The sequence below is a fragment of the Branchiostoma lanceolatum genome, chromosome 6 (genome assembly GCF_035083965.1).
Source record: "Branchiostoma lanceolatum isolate klBraLanc5 chromosome 6, klBraLanc5.hap2, whole genome shotgun sequence".
NCBI classification, from domain to species: domain Eukaryota; kingdom Metazoa; phylum Chordata; class Leptocardii; order Amphioxiformes; family Branchiostomatidae; genus Branchiostoma; species Branchiostoma lanceolatum.
Window position 1 is genome coordinate 15,488,454 of NC_089727.1, and position 13,706 is coordinate 15,502,159.

General features: G+C 43.3%; 1 protein-coding gene across 1 annotated transcript; it reads left to right on the forward strand.

Annotated features, from left to right (window-relative positions):
- The first annotated feature begins 6,310 nt into the window (after window positions 1–6,310).
- LOC136437260 (adenosine receptor A2b-like) lies at window positions 6,311–8,605 on the forward strand. The gene is made up of 2 exons (XM_066431741.1): window positions 6,311–6,715; window positions 7,757–8,605. Exons 1-2 carry the CDS (start codon window positions 6,311–6,313, stop codon window positions 8,603–8,605), a joined length of 1,254 nt encoding a protein of 417 aa, XP_066287838.1.
- Window positions 8,606–13,706: the final 5,101 nt, after the last annotated feature.

The following is a 13,706-nucleotide window of genomic DNA, read 5'->3' on the forward strand; positions in this document are numbered from 1 at the left end:
TAACGTTATATTGGTTTATTATTCAGTTTTTACTTCGATAAACCAATAAAGTCATCTTAAGTATAGTTTTCAGTCACACACTTGCTACATGAGTACAGGTAGTTACGAATACATGTATACATGGGCTTCAATAGTTTTGTTGTTACTGTTGGCCAAGGAAACGCATGATTAAGCTTTGTAAAATCTGAATTCAAATTCTAATCATCAACAATTGCTGAATGGAAGAGATACACTGCGCGGGCGTCCTGGTAAAAATAACCCTGTCATTCATATTATAGTCAACGGATCTCTTAGCGTGAAAGTTATCTGTGTTAGTAAACCTCGTTCTGAATCAACACGTCTTTGTTGCGATCATGAAACATTTGTGGAGTCCTGCAAGATGTAATGCGCTTGTCAGCAGGTTTCACCTGTAATTTCCGACATACAGTAAAGTCTCATCTACCAATCATCAACAATTGCTGAATGGAAGAGATACCGAGCCCAGATACACTGCGCGGGTGTCCTGGTAAAAATAACCCTGTCCTCATCATAATCAACAGGTCTCTGTTGATGTTAGTTATCTGTGTTGGTAGAACTCGTTCTGAATCAACACGTCTCTTTTGCGATCATAAAAACATTTGAGGATCCCTTTAAAGTCTCATCTACCAGTGGACTACCCCCTGTAGTACCCCCTGTAGTAGCCTTGTGTGGCCTAGAAAAGTAAGATTGACATGAAAGGCACTTAACACGACTTTCCTTACTTCACTCAGGTGTAAATGAGTACCTAGCTCATCTAGGATTAGGGACGTCCCTCGGATAGGACGTTAAATGGAGGTCCCGTGTTTGACGAGAGTCACACCTTGAGCAAGTAAAAGAACCCACCACATCTTTCGAAAAAGAGTAGTGTGAGTGGATCAAAACATTCCGGCCTATATGTGGTTGGGAATTTCCCGAGCAGCCATCGTAACCCCTGCTTCTCCTAATGGGTCAATGAAGTCATGCTTGTCTCGAGCATTGATGTTTCTGACCTAGGGCGAAGAGATGCTGCTACAGTAAGAATTAGTTCAGTGCTTTGATGAGTGGCCCCTACGGCCTTGCGTTCGTTGAAAAAAAAAGATTGGTTCATTCACCACCTCCACACTATCTGCCGACCAAATACGGTGAAGAATCCGTGCAACATTAACGCGCCTCGCGAGTGCCTGACGTGACGCGACTTCACACGGCGCCTACGTCCCGTCTCGTCACCGACGGTCTTCCCAGGTAAGAAACACTTTGAAACATATTTGCTTAAAGTACTTGCTGGTGTCGGCTTAAAGGTTTGGACGGTGGCAGTTTAGCTTAAAGCTTTGAGGTAAGAAACAGACACAAATATCTATTGTAGAGTTCATTTGCTCAACCCTTCGACAGCTTTGCATCTTCGAGTCGGTGTAACATGGCTGACTTTTAATTTTCCCTACATATGTAGAATTCATGTATCCATATTCATACTAGTGCATATAATATATAGTTCGGGAATCTGAATCAATTCACGTCACAAACAGATAGACGCATACACAAATAGTATTGATATTTTTTCATGTCAGGTAGATAAAGGCAAAATAGGGTTTAAATCTTCTAGTATGACGGTATGTTGCTCAAGATAAAGACTGTGGATGGCGTATCACTGGGTACTGATTTGACATGCCCCATTAAAACAGTTTTGCTTCTGTCTAAGCATATAGGAGGTAAAAAAAAGGACAAATCCCAAATGCAATTCAAGTTGGGAATGTCGCGTGCACTGGGAATAACATCGGTTTGACTCCTGACATTATTCAGCTTCATAAAATTATCTACAATTGCCTTTACTAATATATACGACATTTTCAGAACATTAAAAAAGTGTACTGACAGAATTTTTCTTACACAATACGACATTATATCCGGGTACATTGTATTAACAATATAGATACACAAACAGAACATGACTCAAATACAATACAACTACATGACAGAAACCGCATCGGTGCTTAATCTGTGAATACAATAAAATACTAAGTGACACACGGTACTGGTACTTTTTGCTGTTGTTGGCAGCATGTTGCTCAGTGGTGGCAAGCAGTAACAGGTCTCTTATTCAGTAATGATACCATGAATGGTATCGGGCTATTTCTATAACGTGCTGTTCTGGTTTTAATAGTGTTCAACTGTTGACTACTACGCGTATTTCTGCCGCTGACTTCTTGTCGGGTTGGCGGGAGCCAGTCGCAGAAGGTGGTAGAATGGAGTAGCTTTCTGGCGAAAGATTCACAGAGGTAGTCGCGTCTTTGCTGCAACGTCGTGAGACCCAGTGTGAGGCAAGCGTCCGAGTAGTTTGTATAGTGGGTCCAAAGGATAGTTCTGACTGCTCTACGTTGTATCCTCTCCAGTTGAAATCTCTGGGACAGCGTTATACCAGGTTGCCAGACCGGTACTGTGTATTCGCAGGTCGGACGAATAAAACTCGTATAAATGGTGACAAGGTCCTCTCTGGTTACTCCGAATGATTTAAGTCTCCTCAGAAAGAAAAGTCTCTGGTTCCCTTTCTTGACCATGTGGTCGACTTGGGTAGTCCATTTTAGATCATCTTGTATGTGGAGACCCAGAAGTTTTGCCACTTTGACTTGAACTAGGGGGTAGTTGTCGATTTTCAGCGGGGGTAACTGTGGTACGGATCTTGAGAAGTAGAAAAACATAACTTTGCATTTTTTGGGGTGGTAGTTCATATTCTGTTCGGCTGACCATTTGCCGAGGTCGTCGAGATCCTGTTGTAAAAGGGGAGGATCCCCAACCTTGCGGCACTCAACTAACTTTATCTTTGGAAAAAAATCATATTAAGGGCAATAAAATCACGTCATCCATTTGATCCAAAAAGTCAGATCTAGAATTGTTTCATGACCAGCTGTGAATATTTAGTACAGCTACAGTTCTTTCTTAATCTCAGGAAATAATGAAAAGTCAAAATGCCAATTAAGCCAGGGAGGAAACCTTAATTAGACACCAAAGGGTGCCTTGGGCTGTTCCAGGCCTAGATTTGTAACAAGCCAGCTCAAGTTCCTGTGCGTCTCTCAGAAGCCTTCTAGCATTGCTCGAAGGCAGAACCCGCTGATTAGCCTGGAATCCAAACCTATTATAGCTCCCGAGTCTCCTCTCCGCAAATAGTATAATTCCAGGCTAATCAGGATAGCTTTAGTAATTTGATACCATAGGGTGCCTCAGGCTGTTCCAGGCCTAGTTTTGTAACAAGCCAGCTCAAGTTCTGTGCGTCACGTACCCAGAAGCCTTCTAGCATTGCTCGAAGGCCGAACCTGCAGACAGGATAGTTTTACTGAGAATGCTTTCCACACTTCACAAAATGTTTCTGTCAATGGCACAGTTTACAGGATGTTCGTGTCAATAGCAAAATTGTAGGACTATTGACAGGGTGTTCCTGACAATAGGATTTTGTCGGTGCTATTGACAGGGTATTCCTTCTGAATAACACCTCGTGATCATATCAACTCTAACCCTGAGGATAATCCTGTAAGATGGTGAAAAAAATAAGATATATTTACGAATTCCTGAACAAGAATAATTTATTTGAATGATGTTAAAGAAATAACACCCTGGCCGGGATCGAACCCTTGGCTTTTGTTTGCATTAGCCGACCACTCTAGCAACTGATTCTTTGAATGGATGTGTACCGATCTAAAGCTATTCTGTGCCTCCTGTCACGGTAAGACTTTGCACCATCGACAAAAACATTCTGCCAATAGCCATGCCCTTGTTTCGTAACGTTCATCAAAGTGTAACTTGATTACCAATTTTAAGTTATCAACACTGTCTAAACACTGAAGATCGATTCAGACATTCAACACTTGATTTTGTTCATCTTTATTGACCTAACACAAGTGTGTATACATTTTCTCTTCTAAACAACGTGCATTTTTGAGTGTTCTACTGTTGGAACGTAATAAAATTGTCGACTGAACTGTCGCCCTTTTGTCTGACGTAATTCAGCGTACACTATTACAAGTACCAGGATCAACAATGTACTTCACACGACTGCAAGTTACCGACAGATTACATTGCATGGTTTATTTACACAAAGTAAAGATAAATACATACACACACATATATATGTAAGTATGATCATGTATATACAAGCTATATGATAATATATACTTTCTTGCAAACATTCATACAGAATAAAAATACTCCTTTTACACAACCAAGAGATTTATTCCACCGACGTTTCGGTAACCTCCTGTCACCTTCTTCAAGGCAATTCTGGTTCACATAGTAATTCAGCACAGGTGATGCTGCTTACACATATTAATGAGATGCATTCCCAAAGTATTTACATATGTACAACCACAAGGGATGACATCACTATGCGGTCCCAAACGTACAGAAGTGTAACACATACACAACTATCGATCAAAAAACAATGCAACGATTATCATCTATTTCTGAAGGATGTGGTCCCAAACGTGACTGAGTCTATACCCCCCTCATCACGGCTATACATTTATACAGTTTTGATTCACGATGATTTTCTGAAAAGCTGATAAAGTCCTTTTCGCAGGTTATTACTGTAATAACCATATATGATCGGGTTTATGCGATCATATATGGAAAAAAGACAACCAGACAGACAAAAAATACCTCTCCGTTAATTAGTCTTTTTCATTGACTCCATGGCCTGGACTGTCATGTCTGATTAATGACTTAGCTCTAACACTCCTGAAGTCTACTTCTTGCAACTTCGGCAAATTTGACTTTGTGGATATCATTCCACTCACTAACACCATAGGCCATGCCACTCAACTGACACACACCAACATAAACAGACACGCCAAAAAAGCCCCCCCCTCACTGGACCCGCTGCGTCCTAAACTGGATTTGGGTTACCCTTGACTTTATGATAGGAATAAGATTAAAACCGTAGAAGTAGGACCAAAAAGACAACAAAACACACAAAGCGAAAGAAGATTCGTTTCTGTCGATGAAATTCGTTGAGTGTCAATTCGATCGGCCGCAGCGACGCCGCCAGCGTGCTGCGGGTCCAGTGGGAGGGGGGCTAAACAAAGACTCCGTGTACGTGTAGTAAAAAGTGTTGACTGAACCTTGGTAGGTTGTGCTGGTTAAGACGAGGCCCTGTGGCACGGATGTACACACCGCCGCGACCCACACGCCGACCAGGATGTACCTCATCACTGCCAATGGCAGTGATGAGGTACATCCATACTGCCAATGGCAGTGATGAGGTACATCCATACTGCCAATGGCAGTGATGAGGTACATCCTGGTCGGCGTGTGGGTCGCGGCGGTGTGTACATCCGTGCCACAGGGCCTCGTCTTAACCGGCCCATGGTGAAGCCCGAACTGGTGGGGTGGACAACTGCGTAATATCTGAAGCGTAAGATGTATCAATGGGTTATGCGTGTTCATCTATTTTCACAGCGCTAATAGCTTGGTTTTAGCAACGAAACTAAAGAAAACACTCTTAATTCTAATTGTAAATCGCCTAACCACCTGATACTTGCATAAACTTGATACTTGCACAAAATGTATTTCGAGTCTTCCAAGTAAATGTTATAGAACAAAAATAAAGAATTTATTGCTTGGTTTACCATGTTCTGTAAGTTCAGTCACTTGTAAAATTTTCCCGACCAATTAGATTTACTTAGCTACTGCCCTAATTGTGTGTTTGTTTGTCTGCGAAATAGACAGAGAACATAGATAAAGTTCTTTTCTGAGCTTGCGAAGAAAGAAGGCAGTTTTACCCAACTTTTATCGTACACACGCATCCGTTTTGCAGCACACAGAGGATGTCATCCATCTGATCAAATCAGTGTGGCCTAACCTTGCTTCGGTAGCGACGGTAGTCTGAGATTTCATGTGGCACGAGTGAAATGCGTCAGACGAGCTATTCTCGGCTTAAACCTTTTATATTAGTCGAGTTCGAATGTGTTTCTACGATGGATTAGGCAGATACATCTTTTTAGGTTTATTAAATCCTTGCAACGTTACATGCTGCTTTTCTCTGCTAAGCATTCAGCACTAATGTAGGAAAGAATATGGAAGTTAAACATACAGTAGAGTTGTTTAGCTATATCCCCTGCAGTAGTGCTTGCACAAATGTGTAGCCCAAGGAACCATGCGGTGTGGGAAGGACGTAATTCTCCCAAAGCGGTCCGATTTTTATTGTATATTGGAAATATTGGTACCTCAGTATTTGTGGATTTTATTGGATATCAAACCTAACGTGGATCCTAAAGAGTTTCTATTTCATTTCCACAGATCCTGACAGATCACAACAAAACAATCCAACATGTCGCCTCAAGCTGCCTTAAACATGAGTCTGTTGGAAGTTTTCACAAACGTTACGAACGCCACAGAAACGTTTTTCGGGGACCTCCTATACAACTTTGTGACATCCCATCTCAACATCACCTACGGCCTTGCACAGAAAATCACCAATGCCACAGGAGAAGGTGTCACCAGCTTCATGAAAGCAACAGAGAACGGTACACTTTGCGAAATCGTCATAACCAACGTCACGACTGGAAACGTGACCACAACCGTGGCCAGCTACGACCCGGCCGCATGTGGCATCTACGGCAGCTACCCGGCCATACAACCACTGCTCATCATCATACTCCTTTGCTACACCACCTGGGCAATATTCGGCAATGGTTGTTTGGGCGTAGTCATTGCCACCAACAAAGAAATGCGGGTAAGTGATTTTCAAGTCTTTGTTTTTGCGTTTCAGGCGTGTGACTCCCTGTGTTGGCGTAGCCCAAACAAACTGAAACCTTCGATTCTTCTCTGGTTTATTATGCAAGGACCAATCACAGAAACAAACAGAGATATAGCGTTATATTTTTCGTTAAATTGCTCCCACTCTCTCACTCAGCAGAAACGTGGTTCAACGCAGGCTTACAGAACTTGAGATCACAGAAGATTTAACTTAAGGGAGAAAGTCTCTTTGTGGTAAGAATCATCGGCATTTTACGTAATGTTAGATCTTCAACGTCAAGGGTATCTTTGTGGGTTTCCGGTATCATATATCAAAGACGCATCACACTGATTTGATAATATGAATGACATCCTCTGGGCACCCCAAAACTGATCCGAGCTTGCGAAGACAAAAAGGCTGGGTCAAAAAAAAGTTTCCTCCATTTTGAAATCTACGTGGACAGGAAGGTTGAACAAATTACTGAACACATGCAGAGAATGGTATACCAAATAGTGAATTCATTGTTTTTGTTCTTTCACAAAAATTACTCTTTGACCTTTTTAATTGACTTCGGCACTTTACGATATTAGTATACTTTTTTCGATATTTTTTGCAATATACGGCATATAACTATTATATTTGTTTATTCTGCATCTTTTCTGTACGATTTTCTGTCATATTTTGTACTTGGGAATTGTAAATTGTATTAATTATGTTCGTGCTGTTGATATTGCTATTTCTATATTTCTTGTTGATATGCTGTTGGCGTGCTGATCCCATTTTGCCCCACCCCCGTTTTTCACACACACACACACACACACACACACACACACACACACACACACACACACACACACACGCACACACACGCGCGTACTTTATGCCACATGTAAATTTCAATACACCAATTTGCAAATGTCTTTCACAAATCAAAAGGAGGTCCCCCTAAGCCACCTCAGTATCTAAATTGTAATACAATACGAATCCAAACAGAGAGATTTCGACGATTAATCCACATCTGTAATCGACCTCTTGTAGGAGCCGGGAAACATGTTCCTTTGTGCCCTGGCCCTCACAGACGTCGCCCTGTCGCTGTCGTACACGCCGATCGCCATTCACAGCCTTGTGCAGGGTGAACACCCCGGCGGGCTGTCCTGCAGGATCCAAGCCTTCTTCATGTCGTTCCTGACAGTTTTCTCCATCTACCTGCAAGTCTGTCTGTGGATCTGTCGGTATGTCCACATTGCGCACCCGTACAAGTTCGAGTCCATGCTCACAAGAGGCCGCCTCGCCGGTGCCATGGCAGGCTGCTTCCTCGTTGCCTTGGCACCTCCTCTGGTAGGGCTCGCTCGTGTTGGGACGGCGTACACCTGGTCAATGAGCGTGGCTTCAGTCGACATCGCAGAGCCCATCAGCCTCATGATGCCGTGCACCCCCGGCGGCCCAGAGAGTGCCGCCGTTGCGGTGCTGTGCTTACTCGGCGTGGCCATCAGCTGCGGCTTCGCCTGCCTCATCGGGAACGTGGCCTGGGACAGCGAGACGGAGCACGACCAGCAGCTGGCCTGGCAGGCTCAAGCAGACAAGCTGAAGAAGAAGCTGCGAGCAGCCAAGACGCTGGGGATCGTGGTGGTGGTGCAATGGCTGACGTGGATTCCGCTCATGGTCGGCGAAATCCTGACGAAGTTCGACGTCTTCACAACTGATACAGAATCCACCAGTTCGGCGGACATATGTTTTCTCATCATGCAGATCTCGACGTTTTCCGATTCCATCGTTTACGCCTTCCGCAACGAAATCTACCGCAAAGGTGTGGCCACGGTTCGCCGCAAGATACGAAACGCTGTTCACGACATTCGACTAGAGGTTGAGGAGTACGAAATGAATTGAATTTCTTCATAGAAACCAGCCGCATGAACATAGAAATACAAACTAGAGTTCCACGACCTCATATCTTCGCCAAATGATGTGAGTGTTTCTCATAATCATTTGCATAAATTATATCAGTTGCTCATCATCTCCACCGAAATAGGAGAAGTTGTCTTAAGTATGGCAGTGTTATTTTAACAAAGTAGGCATTATCTGCTCAATTATGCAAATTAGACCCTCATTTGCATAATTCATATTCAACCATGGTCACCTTCACATAACTTCCAAATGCCACAAGTATGAAATTCCAGTTATTTGGCAATATGGATTACAATATTTTCAATTGCATAATTATGCTTTTATCTATCAATGTCTCTCTATTTCTCACTTACATATGTTACATGTCTCATATATGTCTATTTGCTGATTTCACTTCCTCATGAACGGGGAAAGCCAAATTGTATCATAGGGATTTTGGGCCGGCCCCGGGAAAGGCTGCTTGTTCTTGTTTCAGCAATAGGCGACACCTCTTTGGTCAAGCACCTAGGGAGGCGCGCTGTGCTGTTATTGCTGCGATTGCAGGTGTAGATGGGTCGAATTCTCAAAGTAGTTAGGGTCTGTAGTTTGTGTTGTGTCGTACGGTATTGAGGTTCAGTCGGTAAACTGTCCGTGGAAAACACGACTACTTGTTTCCTTGGAAACTAATCCACCCGGTGGATGCTATGTTATATGTTGTGTATTGAGACTGCATGATGCTTGCCTAGATAGAACTGATTTGCCTACGGGATGAACTCTATGCTAGGGAGATCATGAGTTGATATTTGCCGACCGCATTGAAGCTGTGCTGTGTCGACTACTGCGTTTACCATGCTGCGGTAACGTAGAATATGCTCGTACTTGACTGCTATGTAAGTTACGAAGCCTGCGTTTGCTTGTTTATGTTTGTTGTTTTATGTTCGCGCTTGGACATTATATATGTCCTTGGTGCTTTGAAGTATCCTCTGACGCATCTGTCTCTATGATCACAGCAGTAGTCCGTCTGTGAGCCATTGTAGTCCAGAAGAAGTCAACTACTTGTCACACCCGTGCCCGTTTATGGCCTTACAATATTCATCTTTCTATCTCTGTTTATATTATTGTATCTGGCGTCTATGTTTTAAACTATCATACTTAAATCATACCTTGCGCCGATTGCGAGTAAATTTCAAGGAGTCGGGACGACTCCTAATGTACGGGGGACGATTGTCGTGAAGTACACATTAGACGGTGCAAGATGTTTAGCTGTGATAACAGGAATCTCTCCATTGGTGGTCACGGACACCAGACAGCTGTAACCTATTAGCGATTAATAAAGGGGATAGATTTTGTCTATCCACATCATTCTTGACCAGGCGACCAGAGTGTGTGCATCTATCCTTTCCTACACTTATACCCTGGGAGAGCAAACTCCATGTTTCGGCGCGATCAGCCACCGCACACGCTCCCGAACTTTACCGGCCGGCTAGGACTCCCCCGTAGCCGGTTAATTCAGATCGGCGGGCATACTGCATTGGGTCGCCGAAGGAACCGGCTAACGGTCCGATCCCAAGTCTGGTTTCCCAGGGAACAGTTGTTAAAACCCAAAGGGGCGGGTACGCCGCTCCCGGGATTAGAACCCGCGCCAATCCCGATCCGCACGGCTTGGGAAATCAACGCGCTAACCACTAGGCTAAAGGGTCCGAACCACTTAGACTGGTCAGTTAGTGGAGGTTGATCTCCACTGTTACACAGTCCTCATGAAATTGTGAAATCGAGGGTTCTAGGGGTAGGCCTATGGGTGGCTGTGTCGCGATAGGCGCGGGCTGGCCTGCAGACGTCGACCGGCAGGGCCAGGAAGTATTGTCTATAGGGGTGGGTACCGGTACATAAAATTCAGGTCCGGTCCAGGTCCAGGTCCAGAGGGTCAGGTCCAAGTCCGGACCTGTACCTGTACCTGTACCTGATTATAGTAGTGTCGCAGTACATCATATTTTGGAGAGCGAGACACACGTAAAAGTCTCCAAACGTCATGTCTGGAACGATATAATATCTTAGGTTTGCAGTTTGTCTCAAAATTATAACTATACTCTCCTCGCCGTCTGTTTACTCATCCTTTAAGTGTTTCTAGATATAATTCACAGCTAACGTCTTCGAAAACAACTCGTTAAATATGCTGTTTTGTATTTTCTTAGACCAGTTATGTGGCCACCTGCTGGTAGCCTGGTACTATGAATTTTCTAATCGGTCCATAGGCCGGTCCACTGATTTTTTACGGACCGTTTTTTTTGGACCGGTCCATTAAGAAATACCGGTTTTGTACCGGTACACGGTACCGGTACCCACCCCTAATTGTCTAGGTTTTTGCAGAATGGTGACTCTAGTTTTAGATTCAAGTTTGGTAACACTGTATGAGAAGCTGCGTCTCTTCTTAACTCTGAATGTGAACACTAGTTAACACATGTAGCATCGCAGTTCGCAGGTAGAAGTACCAGAAATGCACACAAACTCAACATCCCAAAGCAAAGGCAACACACTAAGACACAGCATATCCTGATAAGATGGTTTTTGATGTCTACTTTTAGCATTTTAACGTGTTGATTAATTGTATATTGGTTTATTATTCAGCTTTTACCTTCGACAAACCAATGATATCACCATGAGTCTAGTTTTCAGTGACACACTGGCTAACGTTACATGGCTACTAGGGGTGGGTACCGGTACCGTGTACCGGTACAAAACCGGTATTTCTTAATGGACCGGTCCAAAAAAACCGGTCCGTAAAAAATCAGTGGACCGGCCTATGGACCGATTAGAAAATTCATAGTACCAGGCTACTAGCAGGTGGCCACATAACTGGTCTAAGAAAATACAAAACAGCATATTTAACGAGTTGTTTTCGAAGACGTTAGCTGTGAATTATATCTAGAAACACTTAAAGGATGAGTAAACAGACGGCGAGGAGAGTATAGTTATAATTTTGAGACAAACTGCAAACCTAAGATATTATATCGTTCCAGACATGACGTTTGGAGACTTTTACGTGTGTCTCGCTCTCCAACATATGATGTACTGCGACACTACTATAATCAGGTACAGGTACAGGTCCGGACTTGGACCTGACCCTCTGGACCTGGACCTGGACCGGACCTGAATTTTATGTACCGGTACCCAGCCCTAATGGCTACAGGTAGTTATGAATATTTGTTGTTCCTGTTGGCCAAGGAAACACGTGATTAAGCTTTGTGAAAGACTGGATTCAAATTCTAATCATCAACAATTGCTGAATGGAAGAGATACCGAGCCCAGATACACCGCGCGGGTGTCCTGGTAAAAATAACCCTTTCCTCATCACAATCAATAGGTCTCTTAGCGTGAAAGTTATCTGAGCTCTTGGCAGAACTCGTTCTGAATCAACACGTCTTTGTTGCGATCATAAAAACATTTGAGGATCCCTGTAAGATGGAGTAAAGTCTCATCTACCAGCGGACTACCCCCTGCTGTAGTAGCCTTGTGTGGCCTAGAAAAGTAAGATTGACATATAATTGGTTCATTCACCCCCCCCCCCCCCCCCACTATCTGCCGACCAAATACGGTGAAGAATCCGTGCAACATTAACGCGCCTCGTGAGTGCCTGACGCGACGCGACTTCACACGGCGCCTACGTCTCCTCTCGTCACCGACGGTCTTTCCAGGTAAGAAACACTTTGAAACATATTTGCTTAAAGTACTTGCTGGTGCTGGCTTAAAGGTTTGGACGGTGGCAGTTTAGCTTAAAGCTTTGAGGTAAGAAACAGACACAAATATCTATTGTGGAGTTAAATTGCTCAACTCTCCGACAGCTTTGCATCTTCGAGTCGGTGTAACATGACTGACCTTTAATTTTCCCTTAATATGTAGAATTCATGTAACGTTGGGTAACATAAATTCGGGATTTTTCCGATAATGGTTGACTGAAATCAATCTAGCAGAACAATAAACCATCCTTTTTTTCTATTATTCTGTCAGTATCATGTACTATCTTTGCACTAATCATATAAATGGTAGATTTTGTCTCTAGTCGTGCTGACACCATGATATTTCAACTTGAAACTACCGTCCGCCGCACGCACAATGACGGTGCTGTCGGACAGGGGTGAACATTAATTCGGGAGAGAAGATTCGTCTTGAATATCTTACCGCTAATTACATTTTATACAGCAGCTATTCGTTCCATCCTTGGCTTGAGGAGAGTGCTATGGATATAGACGTGTCCAAGTAAAAAAATACACGAAAAAACGGCCGTACCGCACACATCAGGCCTACGGGAACAACCCATGTGTTGAGTCGGTAGATATAGAACGTCAAAGTCGACATCCACCGTCATGGCAACGTGTACATTATTCATGGAAAGTTAGCCGGATGCCGTAGCATTGATAATACTACTATGTCCATGTATTCCTTGTTGTGTTAGGAGCAAACTTTGAGGAAAATATCGTCCTCAGTCCACAATCACACGCAACATTTAGACAAAAAAGTGTTCCTCACAAACTTTTGTCGTCTGCTTGACAACAGGATTCTGGGTAATGATATGGCGGCGGGAAAATACACGTGCCGTAGGTTGTAGCAACAAAGAGGGGTTTTGATGATTGATCACACTTACAGTCCAATTGCAGGTCAGCAATTTTAAGAAAATAAGTTGTCTTGTAAATGATTGTGTTTAGCAGGAAGCGGATGTGACATTTGTCTTATAAACCAGCCGACAACGATGTAGTGTGATTCTCCCACGAAGCCCTCAGACTGTTCGAATAAGGGACGGAGAGTTTTTGTCCTCGTCGCCTTCTAATGCATGCTTATCGAAGCTTTTCAGACAGTGTTCTGAATACGTTAGTCTGTCAAGTTTGCATTTCTAGCGGTATTACTGATGTTGCATCTAGCACATATCCCTAAATACCCCGTTTTCGAAAAATCCCGAATTTAAGTACCCCACGAATTTATGTTACCCAACGTTATCCATATGTATTCATACTAGTACATATAATATATAGCTCGGGAATCTGAATCAATTCACGTCACAAACAGATAGACGCATAGTATTGATATTTTTTCATGTCAGGTAGATAAAGAC